Source organism: Poecile atricapillus, chromosome 7, assembly GCF_030490865.1.
Source record: "Poecile atricapillus isolate bPoeAtr1 chromosome 7, bPoeAtr1.hap1, whole genome shotgun sequence".
NCBI classification, from domain to species: Eukaryota; Metazoa; Chordata; class Aves; order Passeriformes; family Paridae; genus Poecile; species Poecile atricapillus.
The window spans coordinates 8,699,195-8,719,557 of NC_081255.1; the positions used below are offsets into that span (position 1 = coordinate 8,699,195).

The following is a 20,363-nucleotide window of genomic DNA, read 5'->3' on the forward strand; positions in this document are numbered from 1 at the left end:
CCATGGGAAACAAGTGTCTGCTGGTGGCGCAGGGCCTGCCCTGCTTCCCTGGCTCCCTTAGACTTGTTAGGCTCCATATCTATCGGCCTTATTAGTTTTAAAAGTCCTGGGGCGTTTTCTAATACAGCAGAGGGAGGAAAAGCCTTGGACGTGAGGTGTGACGGTGGCAGCAAAGCCAGGGATGGGCTGTGCCCCATCTTCACCCATCGCCTGCAGCGCCGGCCCGGTCTCGTGGCCACGCGTGTAATATGAAGGCAGGATGGGAGAGAAAAATCGGCATGATTAGATGGGTATTGTTCTATTAGATCTCTGCCTGCTTGCTCTTGTGTCTCAGCATTTGAAGATGAAACATATTCATTTAGCTCCCAGGATGAATGGTTTTAATAAGGGGAGCAAGATGAGGTGGGGTAGTCCTGATGACTTCAGAGACCCATCAGCTCACCCCCTAAGGCCATTTCGGTGATGACATGGGCCACACGACCATTAACGCCGCAATCAGGACAAGTTTTCCGTGTCCATGCGAATCCTTCAGCTGGGAAGAGCCGTGTTTTGGAGCCCAGGAGGAGATGTGTATCAGCAGTAATCAGATTGAGCCTGCAGGGAGGGCAGGCAGGGGGTGAAGCAGGGGCTCCCTGGATGTGCTTCCTGGGGGCAGGCGAGGGGAAAGAGAGATGCAGGCAGACCACCCAGCTAGTGTCTGCTGGATTTCCATCTTCCCAGCATCCCAGCACTCTACTGATGCCATCCTGATTAGGGGCCGAGACCTTGCAGCCCTCATTAGTTATTTCAGCAGGACCCAGCGCCTCCCTGTGCCATCCCACCCGGCCCCAACCGCTCCGCTGCCGTCCGCCTCCAGGCTGGCTGTGGCCTGCTTAAGCCCCAAATCAAGATAATTCCCATGATCAGGAGCATCTCTGGGGGCAGGGCAGGGGACACCACGCCGCTGCCGGTGCCCGTGCTCCGGTTGGGAGCCGGGGGTGCGCGGGGGCAGCACGCTCCGGTGAGCGAGACGGGGGAGCCAGCCGGCGCTCCGGCTGTCAGCTCTGCTCAGCCCGCCTGTCAGGCACAGGGATGCCGAGGCCCTCATTGCTTTAATTGACACCTTCCTCTGGCATCCCAGGCTCGGCCGTCCCGGCCCCATCCCGGCTTTCGTCTTCCTTCTCCTCTCCAGGAGGGAGCTGGGGCTGTGGGTCCAGCCCTCTTCCTTGCCCGCGTGCCCCTGGAGCCGAGGGTGGGGAAGAAGTGAGGAGACCAAGGATGGGTTCAGGAGCATGGCCAGCTCCTGTCCCTGACACGGCAGTTTTGTGCATGCTGAACTTCCCAAAAGCTGGAACAGCCCCTGAGGATTTCGTTGCTCCTTTCCTCTACCAAGGTTCTGCAGAGATGTCTTGTGGCAGCGCTCTCAGGTAATTGCTGCCCATGAAAGGACCAGAGCCTGAAGAAGACCCATAGGATCTCTGGGCACACTTTGCTGTTCTGGAGAGATCTCTGTGCACTCACAAGGGAGGAGGAGCAAGGGCTGATTGCTCTGTGGAGCTTATTCTGGCTGTGCTGTAGGGCCTTGTGAAGGCCACAGGAGGGGAGGAAGGGTGGGGGTGGAGGAGCTGGTAGGATGGATTCATCTTCCCCATCTCCAGTGCAGATCCAGGTTGTCCTGCTGAAGGTCAGGAGGGTTGGCCACTTTCTGGGCCAGGAATGGGGCAGATGGCCATGAGGTGCTGGTGGTTTGGAGCTGGTGTCCCTTTCCTGAAGGGGACAACAGAGGCATCTTCTCTCTCCCAGATGAGCAGGAAGCAGCAGAGCTCATGTTTCTTGTCCATCAGGAGCTGCAGGCACAGCCTGGGACTCTGCATGAACAGGACAAAGGCATCCTCTAGAAGGTTGCTGTTTAGGGGGGACTACCTGTTCAGAAATTGCCATCTCAGAATCTCCAGGTGCAATGGGTGCATTAGTTCTGGGAAAGATGATGTGTGCAATGCCTGGAACTGGTGCTTGGACCAACTGTGATTTCAGCCACCGCTATCAGGCGTGTGGCATTGAATCCTGCCCCATCCTTTTCCACAGCTTGACCTTGGTCTCTTTATCCAGTGCCCCACAGCTTGCCTACCCCAGACAGCAGACAGACTCCACAGCTGGTCCTGCTGTTGCATGGAGACTTCAGAAAGCTTTGTTGGAACCATGGTTGGTCCTGCAAGGACCAGCTCTTTGCCTGGGCCTGCTGGGAGCCTGCCATTCAAACAAAAACTGTGCTACTCTTCCCCGTTTTTTCTCGCTGGGGGGCTCTTGTGAACCAAGGTACCTCCAACATTCCTCCCAGGCGGCCAGTGCAGGCAACAGGGAGAGATCTCCTGTGGACTGCTCCGTCTTTGCTCTCTATATTAAAGTTGGGAGCCCTTTGATGTCTGCTTTTGCAGCTTGGATTCTGCCAGGAGGCTCAGAGCAGCCTGTTGTGTAATTAGCCCAGAAAAATGCCGCTTTCATGTGGGTCGGGGGACCCAAGCGGAGAAGAGATTTCCAAGGGCTTTGTTCTGCTGCAAGGAACTGTTCAGGCTTTGGTGGGTTTCAACAGAGCTCTTCTCGCCCTTCCTTTTTTCTCCTACTGTGGGGTGGAGCTCAGGGTTTTGGCAGGGAAAGCACACGTGGCAAGCTGCTGCTCCACGGGAGACGGGCCCTTCGGTGCTGGGCTGGAGTTTGGGTACATGCAGAAGCAAGGGATCAGCCAGAGCCGTGCTCCAGCTGGCCCAAGGGAGGAGAAAAAACAAAATATTGGAGGATTGCTTCACACAGCTTCAGTTTTCTTCCTTATTTGCCCTAAGAAGCACTCAAGGCAGGCACTGCTCTTCCAAGCCCTGGTGGTCCCTGCCTTGCGGGTGTTGCTGCCGCACCAGCGCAGGGATGGAAATCAATCAGAGGGGTGGAAATCAGAGGGGTGGAAATCAGAGCAAGGTGATTCGTCTCTGGCAGTGGGTTCATGCTCTTGATCAGCTCTCAAGCCAGTTTTTGCCAGGGGTGGGTGGTGGTTGAGGATGGCAGCTCCATGTTTGTTGCCCTGCTGGGGTGGGGAGAGCCACTGCAGCTCTGCTGTGACTCCAGACATTTCTTTCCTGCACCAGGAGTTTGCTAAAGCACAGGAAACCCTTCAGGGTTGCCTTGGCACAACTGGTTGCAGTTTTCAGCCTCATCTTTTACCTGCCTTTCCCTGTGCCCTTAAATCAGTGTCAGCAGATCTGTGGCAAGCCAGCCATGGGCTTTCCTTGCTTTTGGTGTGTGTTTGGCACCTCATCGCCTCCACCAAACCTTTTAGCTTTGTGCATCATCCTAGATGGTCCTGGATCACTCTAAGAAGCATCTTCCTGCAGCTGCTGCTTCCCTGGATGTGCCTTTGCCCATTTCCTGCCTTCTTTTTGTTTTTTTTTTACTTTTGGAAGGTAAGTATGTTGCTTTTCACACCATTTATGGGACCCATCCAGGTTGCAACAGGAGCAGCAAAGAGGGGCCAGAGATGCTCTGGCAGAAAAGGTGATATCCATCTGCCCTAGGAGGGGGATTTGTTGGCAAAGTGGTTTTCAGGATCCTGAGGACTTGGCGTGGGAATATATGCCTATATCAAGGTGATAGTGAGGGTGTGCTCTGATCTCCCCTGTGTGACAGGATCTCCCCATTCTAAAAAAGCAGCAAAAGGCACAGACACACTGAAAACTGAGCAGTGAATGGATTTTATTTTCCCCCTGCATTTTCTCCCCTGGGGCTTAAAGCAACCCCACCTCACCCAACAAACCCAAAACCAAGAGATTTCTCCTCAACCCAGGGCTGTGCCATCTGCTGTGGCTGAGGTCTTACCTTCTCCCAGTTATTTCTCTTGCCTAAAGACCACCTTGTGCCATGTTCCTGCCTAGAAGGGAGCCCTGGGGCCTCCCTGGGGATCCCCTTCCTCTTCTTGGGTGTGATTTCTTTCAGCTTTTACTTGGGGATGAATGGATGCAATGGAGCCCCCTGCACGTGGGGTCCCAGCACCGTGGGTTATATATGGGATTAGGGTATTTAGATCACATTAATGAGCCTACAGGAGAGCAGGGAAAACGGATCATTTATGGTTACGATCTGGCTACTGTCAAAATAGGGTGTTATTTTGATGGTTGCTTTGTCTTTGCTCTCCGAGCAATATGAAGATAGTTTCTTAGCAACAAAACTGTGTTCGCAAACAACACCGGTGAAAAACATCCCCCCAGAAAAAAAAGAGAAAGGAGGCGGCCTCAAAAATCTCTGCTCCTTGTGTGTGTCCCCAGGCCACACAGCATCCATTAATTAAATGCAGAATATCCTGCTGGACAGCAGGTGCTTGTCCATGGTCACGGTGTCGTGCCAGCAGTGCCCTGGTCCCTGCTGGCGTGGGTTGCTTGGGGTATGATCACAGTTCCTTTTGCAGAAGGGTAAACTGAGGCAGCTTGGGAAGAGCGTGCCAGGGTGGTCTTCAGGCAGCATGGGAGAGTTTGAGTGCAGCTTGCCATGTGATGGCTGGCAGGCACTGCCTCAGACCTTTCTTGGTCAAGTTCTTCTCCGGGGTCTTGTCCCTGCATCTCAGATGGATTCCAGAAGGAGCTGCCCGCGAGCCATTTTGGCAGCGGCTCTCCCGTGCAATTTGGAGTGTCTCTCCTTTGAAGGAGGCGCTGGGCCTGGTGTCTGTGCTGACGTTGGAGTCCATGAGAGCAAGCGGTTCCTCCAGCCAAGTATCTGCCAGGCTGTGTCGGGAGAACTTTTATCATTTCTGTCACAGACATCACAACTCGCTTGTCTTACCATACATCTTCCTAAATGTGACAGAATATTCAGCTGTTATTAATTGAATACTCTCTAATTTAACTGCTTAGCAGGACAGAGAGCGACTGGTTTGTCTCAGCATGGAGAGCTGCTGTCAGGCACGCAGGAGGTTTTGGGGTGCAGAGAAGTTATTTGGGGAGTGAAATAACAGTTATTTGGCTTTTTTTTTTTTAGTATCCTCCCCCAATGTCTTGCATGGGACTGATCCTCATCCTGCCAGGGAGGGGCTCCAGCATCTGCTGTGGCTCCTGGTCCTGGGGCACGTGGCCAAGTTTAGGATGGAGATGCTGAGGATATTGCTGCTTCTCCATCCCATCCTGGCATTACCGTCCAGGGTTAGAGAGGAGGGGACATCCTGGGAGCATGGCCAGGAGCTGGTGATGCTCCCTGGGTGCCCAGGATGGAAGAGCAGTTTGAACTGGCTTGTCCCAGGTGGGTAAATACCTTCTTCTCTGAGGAGCTGCTGGAAGCAAAGCTCTGTCCTTCAGTGTTCTCCTTGATGGAGTCACATGCCCATCGTGGCCTGGCCATCCCCTCAGTCCCTCAAATCCCAGTTACAACTCCTTGTCTTCCTCCTCCTTCTTTACATCCATATCCAGAAGTGCCAGAGATGTCCCAAATGCAGACTGGATGTCATATTAGGGCTGCTGAGAAGCTGGGATCCTTTGGAGGATGCAGGAGGCAGCTCCCCTTGCTGCCACCTGGGCAGCAGGCTGGTGGGGGACCGTCCCCTCCAGCCCCCCCAGGCCCGTGCCTGCTTGTACCCACATGTGCTTGTACCCACATCTCTCTGCTGCTCTCCCAGAAAGTTCAAACCCAGAGTCAAGTTTATTGTTTCTATCTCGTTTATTTTAAGTATAGTTTTACACTTTATTATATGCTGTGACATCTTAAATGGAGCCTGTCACTCTATCTTGACTACTGCTAGGGGCTACAGCCACTTACTGTGTCAGGCTTTTCGGCAGCCCTGATTAACGATATCAAAACGAATGGATCCCAGCACAGGCACAAGCACAAAAATCAAGGGGTGATTTGCATACTCAAATGGTGCAACACGCCAAAAGGCTGCAGCCAGTGCAGGTATTGCACCAGCACAGCCCCAGGGATGCACATTCCTGCTGTCCCTCAACCCTGTGTATGGTACCTGGACATGCTGGTAGGTGCTGTGCCCACCTAAATCTATTTATTCAGTGTTCTCAGCCTAAAGGAAAAGCCTTGCCCTTTTTAACAGGAGTTTCTTCATCTCCACGGACAACATATCAATTAGGATAGCGAAATGGAATAATATTTTTTTTTCTCGCGTGCCTGTTGGGATATGTTGCAGAATTACTCATGCAAATGTTGTTTTTTTCCCTGAAAGTAACATTTTGTTAGGTTAATTCATGCACTGGAGAAACAAACTTTCTGTTCTTCCAGTCCAATCTCCACTTACAAGTCAGGTTTTTGTAACCGTGTCATTGAAATGCGAGGTAGCCTACAGTAATTTGAATATTTCATTCTGCCGGCTGCTAATGCACTCTGCATTACAGATGGTACTTGCTCCATCCTTCTGGACTGGGTTCAATTATAAATGAAAGTAGGGAGCTGAGATTTGTCTTTTTGTCTGTGCTTAGTTGGAATAACACAATAAAGCTTGATGGGTAAGAATTCCTCAAGCTGCCTCTTCTTTGCCCGCGACGTCTCCGGTGTAGCTTTCTTCTCTCGATAGCGGATCCCGCTTGCCTTTCAAGTCGAGCTTGGAGTATTAGGGTTGGCAGTGGCGGCGTTTTTCACAAGGAATTTTTGGCTCAGATGTCCCCTTTTTGGAAGTGCTTAGTTCAGTCCTCTTTCGAGCTGTTTATTTACCAGGCTCTGCATTCCCCTTTGCATCCCGGGCCAGGAGTGGTGGTAGGAGAAGCCTGCTTAGGCTGGGCTAGAAGGGTTGTGCATGGCTTTTGGGCTGGTGGGGTTGTCTTCCCTCACAGCTTGTCCCTGTTGACAGGGTCAGCAACCTGGTCTGCAGCCACAGCGAAGCAATGGGGATGCAGAGCAGCCCTCCTCCATCCCAGGATTGCTGCCATGGACTCTTCCCAAAGGCCCTAGGAATAAAAGGGCCCCTAGAGATCCAAAGAAAACATTTACCTCTGCTTCATGATTAACAGAAAGGGGGGTTGGAAGCCTCCAGCCCAGCTGCACGGGGGCTCTCTATTACATACAGATGCCTTTTGCGAGCTCCTTGGCTATCCCGGCCGGTAAAAGCAATATTGCCGAGGGAGTCGGAGGAGGTGAGGGCAGGGCTTTCAATTTGGTTTTACATTTACAAGGACCAGATGGCCTCGCTGGAGATGATCTTTGATCTGGGACGCAGCCGGAGTTGGGCAAAAATATTTAATTTTTTTTAAAATGTATTTATTTTTTTGCTCCCTTTTTAATCTCCTCGCTGGTTCTGGCGGGGGCCTCTCCCGCAGGAGCAGGGGGAGCCGCGTGTCCGTGTGTCCGGCTGCTGGGGCTGGCTGTGAGCCCCCTGTGCCCGTGGGGATGGGTGAGCTCGCTGGTGAAGCCCTGAGCGGGGTTGTCCGAGGTGGAAGGCAGAGCCAGATCCTGTTACACAGCACGGAAATCTGCGTCAACAGCCTCTCGCATGGAATATCATTAAACACACGAAACAGAAAATGCCGCTAATTGATTATTTTTAATTTTCTTTTCCCCCCATTTTTTCTGGCGTCTCGCACCCTCCCAAGCCACGAGGACGTGTGGGGGCTCTCTCCTCCTGTCTTGCCTTGCCAGTTTTGGGTTTCTTTCTTCCCCCCACATGTTTTGAATGGAGCGGGAAGCGAAGGCAGCCGATCCTATTTCACAAGCGCTTGGACTTGCAGCGCTCTCCCTCCTGTCCAAACAGATCGTTTACAGAAGGGGCCTCTATTTAAAGAAGGAACTGAACGTTCAGAGCTGTTTTCTGGCCTTAAAACACTGCCGACCGGCTGTTGCCTCTCAAAGAGTCGGGCTTTGTCTGGCACGCCCGAGGACCGGGTTTGACGCCAGGCTCAGCAGGTCGGCGCGGTGGCACGAGGGGCTGAGCGTGGTGCAAAAAATGAGCTCCTTTGTTTGCTGCCGTCATTGGAGCTCAGAAGAGTTGGGTTCGGCATCGCATCTTACCCACGGGAGCTCGGTGAGGGCAAAGCTCACCTCTCTGTGGTGGTGTGGGTGGGACAAGCTTGGAGACCAGGTAAATGGAAAAGGAGCGTTCAGATAGGTTTTGGTGGGATCTGTGTATGGCATGGATAAAAAGACCCAGAATTGTAGAATCACTGAGGTTGGAGAAGACCTTCAGGATCATCAAATCCATCTGTTATCACAGCACTGCCAACTCCACCGCTAAACCTGTCCCCTAAGAGCCACATCTGCCTCTCTTCTCAATCCCTTCTCCAGGGATGGAGACTCCACCTTGTGGGTAAGAGAAGTCTGCAAGGAGTTAGAAGGAACACGTAGTTCTGGAGAGCTGTGGTGCTTCTAAACCACCCCAGGGGTGACGTGAATACAGGCTCCAGGGAGGCTGGGTCTGGTCCTGTCATCTGTAACACTGAAAGTGGGTGCCTGAAATTGTCCAGTGGTGAATATGGAAGTAAATGGATGTAACAGGAGCTGGGGTGGGTTTTCTGATGGCTTTGGTTGTGGTTCCTTCTCTTGCTTTGCACTTAGCCTCATAGTTACATAACTTATTTTCAGATTTTTCATGGAGAAGGCTTTGAATTGCCTGCTGCCATGCCTGGCAAAAGGTGCACGCCTTGAGGGGTGGTTTCTCATGCTTCTGGAACAGGAGAGCCTGTCTCTCAGGGATCAGCAGTGTCCAGCCTCCACAAGGCAGAGACCTTGGGCCACAGCTGAACCTCAGAGGAGACTCTGACCCATGGTAGCACTTCTGCTCCACTCAGCAATGGTTGCCATCTCCCCTTGGCCAGGGCTGTAGGTTTCCTACTGCAAAACCCATCCCTGAGGCTTTACACTGGGTGGAGAATCCTTGCTTAAGAGTTGCTTCTTCCTTCTCCATTCTCCCTTGTTTCCCTCTTGTAGCCTTTTGCAGACAGTGTGTCCAGGGAAAGATGACTTTCGGAGAGCAGAGCAGGCTGGAAAAGCAGTTTCCTTCTGGGAGAAAACCTCTCTTTGTTTGTTCTCAGGTTTCAGGGCTTGGCCTGGGGCGGTTGAAGTGGGACCCTTGTCCTCAGAGGAGCTCTGGAGGCCCCAGCTTCTCATTAACAGATTCAGCTCATTCAAAGAACCCATTTCTTTTCATCGAGGAGAATTCATATGCAAAGCACGGTGCAGATCCCAGCCCAACTCTCAGTTCAGAGGAGGGGGTTTATGGCTGGACCTGACCTGGGGGCAATCCCATCCTTTGTTTGCTGATTTGTTCCTGCAGGGTTTAGGCAGCCCCAGGTCCACCCTCCAGGTCCTCCTCATTTCCTTGAGTGAGGACAATGGCTCACTCTGTCCTTCAGTGACCATTTGTTCTCTTGGTGCTGCAGTGGGGACTCAGGTCCATCTCCCAACCTCCACCAGGAGAAGGTGAAGTCCTGGCACAGGCTATCTTGGAGGAACTGAAGCTTTTCTCCATGGTTTATGCTGCTCCCCTGAGCCAGGCCAGCTCGTGGGCACTGAGCTTGGTTGCATCTTCTGCTCAAATCTGGCCCAGCAGCAGAGCAGTGGTGAATCTCACTCTGCTTTCCTTTAACTCCTGCCACTGCTGCTCTGAGCAGCTGGAGGTTGGTCCTGTCTGTGGTGGGGTGGAGGAGGCTGGGTGGAGATGGCCATGCACCATCTCTCCCTTGTGGTGTGGTCAGTGCAGCTGGAGGGTTTGGGATGTACTGGGTTTGTCTGTGCAGATAAGGGATTGATGATGATTCAGGGCTGTGACTGGAGCCTGCAAATCCTGCCCTGCTTAGGAAAGGGAAAACTGCTTTGTGAGGTAAGAGTGTGGGATTGCTCCAGGCAGCTTCAGCATCGCTCCCCAGCACCAGCCTGCTTCCTCAGACCATCAGCCTGGCCTGGGGATTTGTGAGGTGCTCAGTGGGATGAGGAGGAGACCTGTGCATGGCCAGAATTTATCCATTCTCTTCCAGGAGCAGAGTGTGCCAGTAAGACAGCGTTGAGCCCTCTGACCCCAGAGCTTGGCTGGGTTGTTTGCAGTCTGTTAATTGGGTGGAGTTGTGAGGCTTTGTGCTTTCTGGGACATGGCAGAAGCAGGCTTGAAGCTGCTGTGAGTGGGAAGGGGAGGTGTTTTGTCCACTGGTGTGGTGTTAGGCTGTGGTTGCCTCATTTTTAATGCGTGGAAGCACTTCCAGCCTGCTCAGCCATCTGCATGTGGTGCAAGAGGTGCTGCCTGTCCCCAAATATCAGCTTTGAAGATTCCAGCTGGGAAACCTTGCTGCCCAATCACACCAGCCTGCAGCAAAGCATCCACGAGGAAATGTGGATTTGGGCATCAGGACTGCAAGGAGAAAACCAGAAAATATTTAAATTTGAACCACCCTTAGCAACAACTGGATGTGTGGGGCCAGTGTCAGAAGTTTCCATGCCAGGCTCAGTTACTGGCCATGAGCTAAACTGGTCAGCAGGAGCAGGATACAGGGAAGGAATGGAAAGACAAGCTCATCTGTGTTCATTCAGCTTCTCCACAGAGTCACATTTCACAGAGAATCTGGTTTTCAGTAATCACAGCAACATTATGCTTTTTTTTTTTTTTTTTTTTTTTTGGATATTTTAGATCATTGTCCAGCTTTTGTGGGGTGGGGATATTTTTTCCACAGAATATGTTAGTAATAATTTCCCAGATCTTTTGATCGTTTTGCTGCCAGATCCTCACTCGTTATGGCAACTCATTTGGCATTTGGGATGGGGTTAGGAGAAAACTGGTACAGACTCTTTGCCAGCACTATGAAATAAGTGTCTCTCTTCTGCAGCTTCCATGGCACATCCAAGCTGCATCCTCCTGAAGTGATGGAGAGCTGCTGCTGGGAGCTGAGAAACTTTTTGGCATGTGATAAATTCCCTTCTCCTTTTTCCCTACACCCCAAAATTAAGGTTTGAGGGAAATGCAGCCTTTTGGGGGTTTTTTGGTTTTTTTTTTGTTTGGTGGCTTTAGTTTTTTTTAAATTTATGTTGGATTCAGCAAATCATTTGGAAACTTCCACCCCAGAAAGATGGGAAGTTACTACTTTTCAAACTTAGATTTTTAAAGCAGTTTAATTGGTTTGAAATCAACCCAAATTTTTATTTAAACGAGAAAAAGAGAGAAAAAAAAAATAAAACTGATAAAATGAAGTGGGAGGAGATTTCATTTTTTGATTCAGGAAGCATTTTTGATTGATCTGAATTTGAGATGTGTTTCCAAACTGGTGGTGGGTAGGAGGGATCTGGAGGAAGTGCTGCTGCCCTGAGCATCTGATGCTTGGCCAAGTCTCCACTTGGGCTTGTTGGCCATGGCTGGAGCTGACCTCTAGGACCACATGGACCATTACTCTGAGCTGATGTGACTTGCTCTTGTCCCTGTGGGAGCATCTTATCACAATTTTATGGACTACAGGAACATTTCTTCACCTTTAAAAACATCTCTCCGCTCTGTTTCCAAAGAGCCCTGAAGGACACTCCTGTGTTGGGAAAAAAAAGGTGGGTTTACAGTGATCCAGGGTGGCTTTGCAGTGTTTATGGGTACAAGCCTCTCTCTTGATTTGTTGCTGGGATTTTTGGTTTATTTTATGGCTTTAGACAGTGAAAATTGGTGACAGAAAAGGCCCATCAGTTTCACAGAGTTCCTCCTTTTCCTGGGAAATAAATAAAATAAGTAGATGCACAAAAAGCCGTTTTGCCAGCTGAATTTTTCCATGCCTCATCTCAAGGCAGCCTGTTTTGGAAAATTTGAGCAAAAATCTGTTCATCCATTTGTAAGTTTTGGAAAGGTTGAAGTGAGGAGGGGAACTTTAATGTCAATTGTAAGGAAAAAAAACAAAACCATGAGCTTCTCTTAATTCCTGCTCCTCAAAAGGGCGTGTGTCTGTGTATTTAGAAATTCCAGCTTCTATTTATGCTGGAAATAGGTAATTGCATTTTAATGTTGATTTTCTCAGTGGCTTTACATAAACATGGTGAACATATTCAAACAAGGTTTAAAACTCTTGTGATTACTTGACACTGAAGTGCTCCACCTTTGTTATCAGGACTGTGATTCCCATTTAAGGTGGACACTGTGCTTTTTTGTGGGAAGGGATTTTTGTTGTGTCACGTGGACCTTTGACCTGGCAGTGTGAAGATCCAGCCTAGGGGTGCTTTAAAAGCCTCCACAAAGCTCTGGGACTTCATTTCTTCTGATCATTGAAGGCAATTTTGCGTTTAAAGAGAGCACTGTGAGGGTGGCAGAGGCGTGGAGCAACCTGAGGTAGTGGAAGGCATCTCTCCCCATAGCAGAGGGTTGGAATAAGATGATCTTTAAGATTTCTTCCAACCTAAACCATTCCAGGATTCTGTGGTAGGATCCAAGACTCTAGATTTTCCTTGCTGTGGGGTATTTGCTGTTTCAGAAAAAAAGGTAGGCTGCAAATACACTTGGATAGGAGAAAAACTCAAGAGTTTAGGTCAGTGCATGAGGTCTGGAGACTTCTTTGCACAGAGAAAGTTTGGGAAGAGCAACTCAAGCCTGTGGCATCATGGATCAGCCAAGGAGGCAAACCCCAGTTCTCCTGACTTGGTCGAGGCTACACATTACAAATATGAGGAAGATGCAGTCCCTGAATGTGTAATTGTCCTCAAACATGAGGCAGGTGGGACTATTCTCAGTCTTTTGATCCTCAGCCTTCAAAAATGTAGTCTCAGGCTCCAGCAATATTGAGATAGGCTTAAAATACGGTGATTAGTTGCTGGTTTTGTTAGGAGAGGCATTTGCTGGTTTTTGTTTAAAAAGGAAAGGAAAGGATTTGGGCTACACCTTGGTGTCTGGGTTGGGTGTTCTTGGGGCTGAGGAGTGGCCTTGGTGGGGGAGGAAGCATCTCACCCACTTTGAAGGCGTGTGAGAGGGCAGAGAGAGCAGCCAGAAGTGTTCCACCAGCAGTGGACATCTCAGGTTTCCCCATGAGAAAGTGACACCTAAGGCCCCTTCACAGCCTGACAGAGGAATTGTCTATCTGCCTCTCCCAAAACTCTGTTGTTGGGTGGGTTGTTCCCGCCTCCCAGTACATCTTAGGCACAGTGGAGGCAGGAAAGAAAACCCTTCTGAAAATCACAACGTAATTACTCCCATCTGCTCCGGCACTGCTTCCCATTTCTGCCTGCCAGGATGCTTGTCTCCGATGCTAAGTAGCACATTATTTTCGATAAGTTGCAATCATTTACTTGAAATCTCCTTCTCCTTTAAAATGTCCCCCTGGAAAGGCAATTCAGCAAGTTGGGAATGGGCAGAAACAACCACGATAAAACCCATCCAGAAGCGGCCGAGCTCGGGCAGGAGGGTGAGCGCTCCTCCCGAACTCATTAAAACCACCCAGCAGGTTTCTTTGTAGGGTGGGTTTGTTTAAATGCCCAGCCACCAGGTCCAGCAAATGGGGCTGCAGAGGAGCTGCCAGCTTATATCAGAGGGAATCTTAACCAGGCAGTCACAGAAATTCCACAGGGCCGTGCTTTTGGCTGCTGAAGTCAGCAGAGGAAGAGCCGCGCTGGCTTTGAGGGACCGATTCCTTCATTGTCACAACCTGGGTTGGCATCATCTCTCACCACCACACCCTGTGTCCCCTTGTGAGGGGGGTACACAGAGTCTGGCCCTGCTTCCCACATCTCCTCAGCTTGAGGGCACTGACCACAGTAGGATAAATTGTCCTTTCTGGAAGGAAGATGGAGCTGGAAGGTCCTTTGCTGTTGTCACTAAGCCACAGTCTCCTGCTCAGCTTCTGCTGTCACCTCCAGCATGTTTGATTGCCTTTGTGATGTACTTCTGTCTCTGCTGCCTGCATACCTCTAATTTGGAGGGTTTGGGAGGGGTGAAGAGGAAAGAATTGCTAAGTTGGAAGAATTTTGGCACGGGCTCGGAGAAGAGAGATGACTGTGTGCTCAGCTCCTGTGCTTTTCATTCCTTTGGAAAAATGCTCCCAGGAAAACGGAGTAAATAAGGTAGGGGGTGGTGGCATGGAGTACCAGAGTCTGGTACCTTCCTTTGTGGATTTATTGGGAATCCTCACAGCCCCAGGCCATCCCCAGGGTGGTGTCTGCTCCAGAGGTGTCTGGCAAGTGCTCTTTTCTCCTGCCCTGTGCCCCCTACCCTGGCTGTACCTCAGACTGTGTGACCTGAGGGGACACCAGGCTCAGGTGCCAGGGTGTGGGGACATGTGGGGTGCTGCCTGCTCATCTCACCCGAGCTCGGAGCTGGCAGCTTTGCAGGTGCTCCTCGGAGATGTTTTGGGAAACATCTTGGAGCATCTGGAAGGTTTGGTGGCTCGAGAATCCTGTGTCCCTGAATTGCAGGGCAGGCAAAGAGCCAAGGAGCTGGTTTTGGCTTTTGTCTTCTCACCTGCTTCTCTGAGGTCAATCCTGCCACCACCTCCCATGTCCTGCACTGCAGCCACACCACGGAGCCAGGCCTGGGCTGTGTCAGTGTCCTCTGTGATCCCTTCCTCAAGGAGGCAGAAGGAGCAAGTCTTGGAGCTGGGAGCTGCTGGAATGGGTGTCTGTGACCCTGGTGGTGACCATGCCTGCACCTGAGGCTGGTGGCTCCATGGTCCCCAGCTTCTCCCTCTGCTGCCATCAGGGATGGTGACCCTGTGACAGCCACGTTCGAGCTGGGCCGTGCACGCGGGGACAGGGCACATGCCTCGGGTTTACTTTTCAAACACACCCAAATATATATTACAAACACACATATATATATATATATTTTGTGTGTGTATTTACCTCTAAAAACGCATTTTGATCAGCAGGGGAGCTGGGTGAGGACTGAGCACCATCTAGTGGCAATCACCACGGCTCCAGAGGCTGCCGAGCCAGCAGGAAAGCAGCCAAGGACAGAAAGTCTTGCAGGAATTTTCCTCCCCACCCCAGCTGCCAGTCACTATCTTCCTTTTTGTTCTTCCCTTTTTTTCCCCCCCTTTTCTTTAATCAGGAGCAGCAAATGGGGGGTGGCCTGATGTGCCTACATGCCCGTAGCCCCTTGGACCACTGAAGATCATTCTGCTTCATTTATTCTGTTTTAATTAGGTGGGAGAGCAGATCTTTGGCCACCAACTACCCAGACACTACAAACCCCAAACCCCCCAGCCAGAAAAGCCTCATCCCATCCCAGAGAGAACTTTGGAGGGTCAGAGCTGCCAAGGAACCCAACACACACCAGGCATCCTGGCAGGTGTGTCAGAGCTGGGTCCAGCACCGGGAAGATAAAAAAGGAGCTTTTAAATAATCATTTTGTCTTCTCCTCGGCTGAGCACAGCCTTTCAGGGATAAATAAGCAGCATCAGTCCTGCTTAGACACATGGGCCTTTCCATTTATTTACTCCCAGGCTTTATTCTGAGTGAGCAGCCAAGCCCAGGTCTCTGCTGTGGGGGACACATCTCCTCCATCGGGTGCTGGTCTGTGTGTGTGGCACAGGAATAAAGCTCCCAGGAATACACAGCACTTTTCATCAGGAAGCAGCTCTCTAAACATAAACTAATTAATCACTCGTGCCTACCTGTCAGGTCAATGATTCCTGAGATTTTTAATCTAAAAATATTTCCCTTTTGAAATCCAGATGCGCCTGTTTTGGCAACTCTGCTTTTGATTTGTTTATTTGAGGTGGTTTTTAATTTTTTTTTTTTTTTATATTTTTAACCTGTGTTGCTTTCCTTTTGTATTTGGGCTTTTGATGTGCTTTAATTGACTGATTTTTATTTATTTCTTTTTTGTCCTGTAAGAATAGGAATTTATTCTCTTTATTTTCATGGCAAGTCTCTCTCCCTGCTGCATCCTGTCAACTTCCCTCTTCTCTTTTTAAGGAATTTGGCTACTTTTGCATCATATTTCAGTTGATGGACCACAGACCCCATTTTCTTGATGAAATCTGTCCTCTCCCCTTGGATCTATTTATCATGGCTGGGTGCCATGGGAAGCCTCCCATGGTGGGGGGAGATGCTGGTCCTGTCTCCTGAGGGCTCAGCTTCAAATTTGGCACTCTGCCCTCATTCCTCCATATAGAAATGATCCTCCCTAGCATGGAATTATTTATTATTAGCTCCAGTTTTACTGTTTTGGGGCTTTTTTCTGCCCACCTTCCCACCTTTGTTGACAGTGCATACTTTAATCACAAAAAAAAAAAAAGAAGACAATAAATGCATGAATGAAAAACTGATCCAAATGTATGAATAAAATAAAATTAAACAAATGAGTGAAGTGTCCTGAAAATAGTAATTTCAGTAGGCTTTGAAGCTTTTTTAAAAAGCTCCTTTTAGTCTTAACCAAACCTCTCAACAGGGTCTTTCACTTCAATTTTATGGTGATAATAGCTGTATCTTTAACTTATTGCAGAGTGGGGAAGACCATTCCCGGCGCTTGCTGGGGTTTTTTAGCCGCTCTGATTTTATTTTTTGTCACTAACAGGTCTTCCACTACTTTTTTTTTTTTTATTTCAAATGACAGGAATAATCACTTGCTGTTTTTTGTGCCATGGACTGGGAGGAGGTCAAATTCATCTCAGGTGTCAGCGGGCACGGCTTTATCAAAATCTATGCAACATTTCCCAGCTCTGAATGTGCAAAGAATGTGTACTCGTGGGGTGGTGTGAGTGCTCAGAGCCCCTGTGCCAGATGAGATGGGGAAGTACCATTTTTTCCCCCTTAAGAAATGCCTTTTTTTTAATTTGCTCATCAAGGATTTATTTTATTTATGTGGTTTATTAAGCAGCAGTGCGTGTGTGCGTGTGGAAATCCGATGTTATCGTTGTGTGTCTGAACACAGACCTTGGAGGGGGACATGGGGCAGCTCCATTTTTCATTGGGATATCCCAAGCTGTTGGGATGTTCCCGTGTTGTTTTTCCAGGAAAGCCCTCACAGGAGAACTTTGACTTGGAGCAATAATTTAGGCAGGGAACACAAAGATGGGAGGAAGATTCTCTTCTTGAAAAGTCACTCTGGGAGGGTTAATTCATCGTTGCTCCTTTTCTCGGCATGGTTTAGACATCAGCAGAACGATTGGATTCTTAAAGAAAAGGAATTTTTCCAAGAAGAATATTAATTTCTTACATTTTTTTTGCACATGTTCCCAGTGTGTGGCTAAAAGCATGGACTTCAAGCCCTCTCCACAGTCTGTATTTCAAGATGTGGAAACCAAGGCACAGTTGCCCTGGGCTCTGTGTGTCTTTCTCTGCCATCTGGGCTTGATGTAAATGACATGTTGGGTGACATGAGAGGACCCCTGAGCGAGATGAGATCAGGGCTAGAGAATTCCAACTTCCCATCTCATTCTTGAGTCGGGATATGGTCCCTATGGCTTCTGGCAGCAAGCGTGGGTACATTTATGGGGTTTTTTTGGTTGCTGTTGCTAGGAGTTTCGCTGCTTGCTCAAGCAGAAAGTGTGGTTTTCTGGGTGAGCTCTGTGGTGAGCTCACTGCCAGTTCTGCCCTACTTCTGTCCTGAGGGAAGGAGGGGAAGAGGAGCTGGAGTGCCCCTGGAAGCCAAGTAGTGATGAGTGAAGCCAAGCTTGGTGATGAGAACTTGGAGCATCAGGCTGCCTGTTGGGGAACCTGTTGGGGAACCTGTTGGGAAGGAAGAAAACCCCGCTGACCCCTGGGGATGAGTGAAGCTCTAGGTGTGACTCAGGCTTTCCTCTCCCCATTGTGTCTCCTGCAGTGCTGAGCATCCGAGGGGCACAGGAGGAGGAGCCCACGGACCCCCAGCTGATGAGGTTAGACAACATGCTCCTGGCAGAGGGGGTGGCGGGCCCCGAAAAAGGAGGGGGCTCGGCCGCCGCTGCCGCCGCCGCCGCCGCGTCCGGAGGAGCCGGCTCCGACAACTCGGTGGAGCACTCTGACTACAGAGCCAAACTCTCCCAGATCCGACAGATCTACCACACGGAGCTGGAGAAGTACGAGCAGGTAACAGGCTCCTTCGTGGTGGGGCTGGTGGGAGCAGAGAGGGTCTGCACAGATCACTACTGACGTCTGTTGTTAGGAGTGTATGGGCAAATGGGTGAAGGATGGAGTGGGAACCTGCTTTTTTTAGGGTTGGGAGGGTTGGGGTTTGATGTTGTGGCGTTGTCGTGGTTTTAAACTAGTAACTAAAAAAATTTACTTATTTCTTGCTGTGAGATATGGATTAGAGCAAGAGCAAAACAGGCTTAAAACTTAAAAAGGAATAAAGAAAGTTTATTAACAAACTACAAGAATAAGAACACCAGAATAAACTTCCAGAAAACCCTTTTATCCCCCACTACATGAGGATAGTCTTGGCAGGGGTTGTGTCCCTTGGATTTTTTCACTTTTCACTCCTCCCCTGATATCTCACCCAGAATTGGCCCTGTGAAGGAAGAGGCCTCTCTGACATGCTGGCCTCAGTGGTGACAACTGTCCAAGCAAGACTTGAATCAGAATCTTCCTTGAGTATGTTTTCTGCTTGAAAAGCTCTTTTTCCAGGGAAAAAGAAATAATCTTCTTTTCTTGTAGTAAATTACTCTTAAAAAAGAAAAACTGCTTGGGTCATGAACACAGCTGTCAGTAACACTGACAATTTCATGAAGAGCTTTTCAGGCCAGTGCTCAAAACCAGTTCCTTTCAGGTGCTTCCACATGTTTTACAGACCTCTCTTGGCCGCTGTGCACCTTGCCCTTGTGGTTTCTACCCCAAGGTTATAGTTTATGGATGTGAGCAAGAGGGTGTCACCTCTTTGGGTACAGGACAAGCTCCACTGCCAGGGGCCAGGTGGGCTGTCAGCTCTCTGGTTTAGGGCCAGTAAAAGGCTCCATTTTACCTGGCTAACTGGGTGTGTGGTGGGGCTGGGGGATGTCCCACCCCCATGGCCACGTTGGCCAAGCTGAGGGAAGGGTGCCCCAGGGTTCCAGTTGGAGTCAGGGTGGCCAGGCAGGGCTCTGGTAGTGGAGCTGTCAGGCCACGAGGGGGGTTTTGGCAGAGCCCTGGGGCAGGCAGGGAGCAGGCAGAGGGCTGGATGGATGGATGGATGGATGGATGGATGGATGGATGGATGGATGGATGACCTTTGATGGCTCTCCTCAGCCCTTGCTGTCACCCCCTTGAGGCACAGGGGCAGGGAGGAGCCTCAGCCATCCCACATGGAGAGCACATCAGGGATCATCTTTCAGGCTGAAGAGAGGTAGAGAGACCTCGTGTCCTCTGCTACCCAAGTCCATGGAGAGGTCCTTGGCACAGACAGAGAAAGGTTTCAGGGAAGGACCTTCTGCTTCTTCCTCCCCTTGGGCAGGAAGCACCTTCTGCTTCTTCCTCCCGTTTTGTTTGTTGGATGTTCTGATTCTGGTTTTGCTTCACTTTTGTTCCTTGAAGAGACACCCAGGTGAGAGAAGCCTTTAGCCAGGCCCAGAGGGTGGGATGGGTCACATCTCTGGTACCATCACCCACAGTCCTGCTCACCAAGGCTCAGGGTTTTCCCACCTCCTTCCCACTCTCTCCAGTGCCACTGCTGGGAGCTCAGCCCCTGGATTCTTCTCAGTCTGCCTGCTGCTGGGTCAGCACTGCACTCAGTGGTGAATTTGCCTTTAATGCCCTTTATTTCATGCCAAGAGGAGATGATCTGAAATTGCTGGGGTGTCTGGGAGCAATGAGAGCTCTCATAGGCAGCACTGTGGAGATGGGAGTCAGCAGCTGAGCTGGGGCAGTTGGAGGGGCTCTCTTGGCCTTGGGAATGTCTCCTTGTTGGGTCTGAGCTTGGAAGGGTGGGGTAAGACACAGCAAGTCAAGCCCATGTCAGCAGTCCACAAATCCAGTGTTGATTTCCCCTGGCAGCCCCTTTTTCCCCTTCATGGGGTGGGAGCTGCAGACACTGTCCCCAGAGCAGCCACCAAATTCCCAGGAGCACCAAAGGCTTCTCCAGCCATCACTGTCAAAGAGCTGCCCCTGGTTTTTGGGGCTTGGTTCTGGGAATCAGAGGATCCCGTCATGCCAACGAGGAGCTCATGAGGATGAAGGAGAGGGGAGGGCAGTGAAGTGGCTTTGATCTGGCCTCAAAATCTCTCCCTGGTGCCCTGGCTCCTCCTGTGTCCTCAGACACAGCCAGACAGTGCTGTGCCAGCAGCGAACTAATTGGGATTGTTACCTGCTTGCCCTTATTTGTCAGGGCTCCTGCCTCGCTCAGGCTTTAATTATTATCCTTATTCACTTCTTACCTGATGTGCCAAGAGCAGGGAGCAGGGCCACATGTCTCTGGGAGCTGCTCTTGTGAAGCACAGGGGGCTCTGCAGGACACATGGTGGGGCTGTAGGAGGAGGGCCAGTGGCTCAGAAGGGTCATGGTCCTCTTCAGGTGAATCTGCAGCTCCTCCAGGACAAAAGTGGCTGGGACCTCTTCATCCTTTACATGAATTTTAGGGCTTTGTC

General features: G+C 50.3%; 2 protein-coding genes across 3 annotated transcripts in view; one reads left to right on the forward strand and one right to left on the reverse strand.

The window, feature by feature from the left end:
- Nucleotides 1–20,363, reverse strand: part of KLHL20 (kelch like family member 20) — a 450,003-nt gene that overhangs the window by 361,888 nt on the left and 67,752 nt on the right. The gene's annotated exons all lie outside the window — the stretch shown is intronic.
- The window catches only part of PBX1 (PBX homeobox 1), a 125,489-nt gene that overhangs the window by 80,295 nt on the left and 24,831 nt on the right, over nucleotides 1–20,363 (forward strand). For both annotated transcript variants that reach the window (XM_058842335.1, XM_058842336.1), the window contains exon 3: nucleotides 17,651–17,895. In XM_058842335.1, the coding sequence (XP_058698318.1) occupies nucleotides 17,651–17,895 (245 nt within the window). The remainder of the gene's footprint in view (nucleotides 1–17,650; nucleotides 17,896–20,363) is intronic.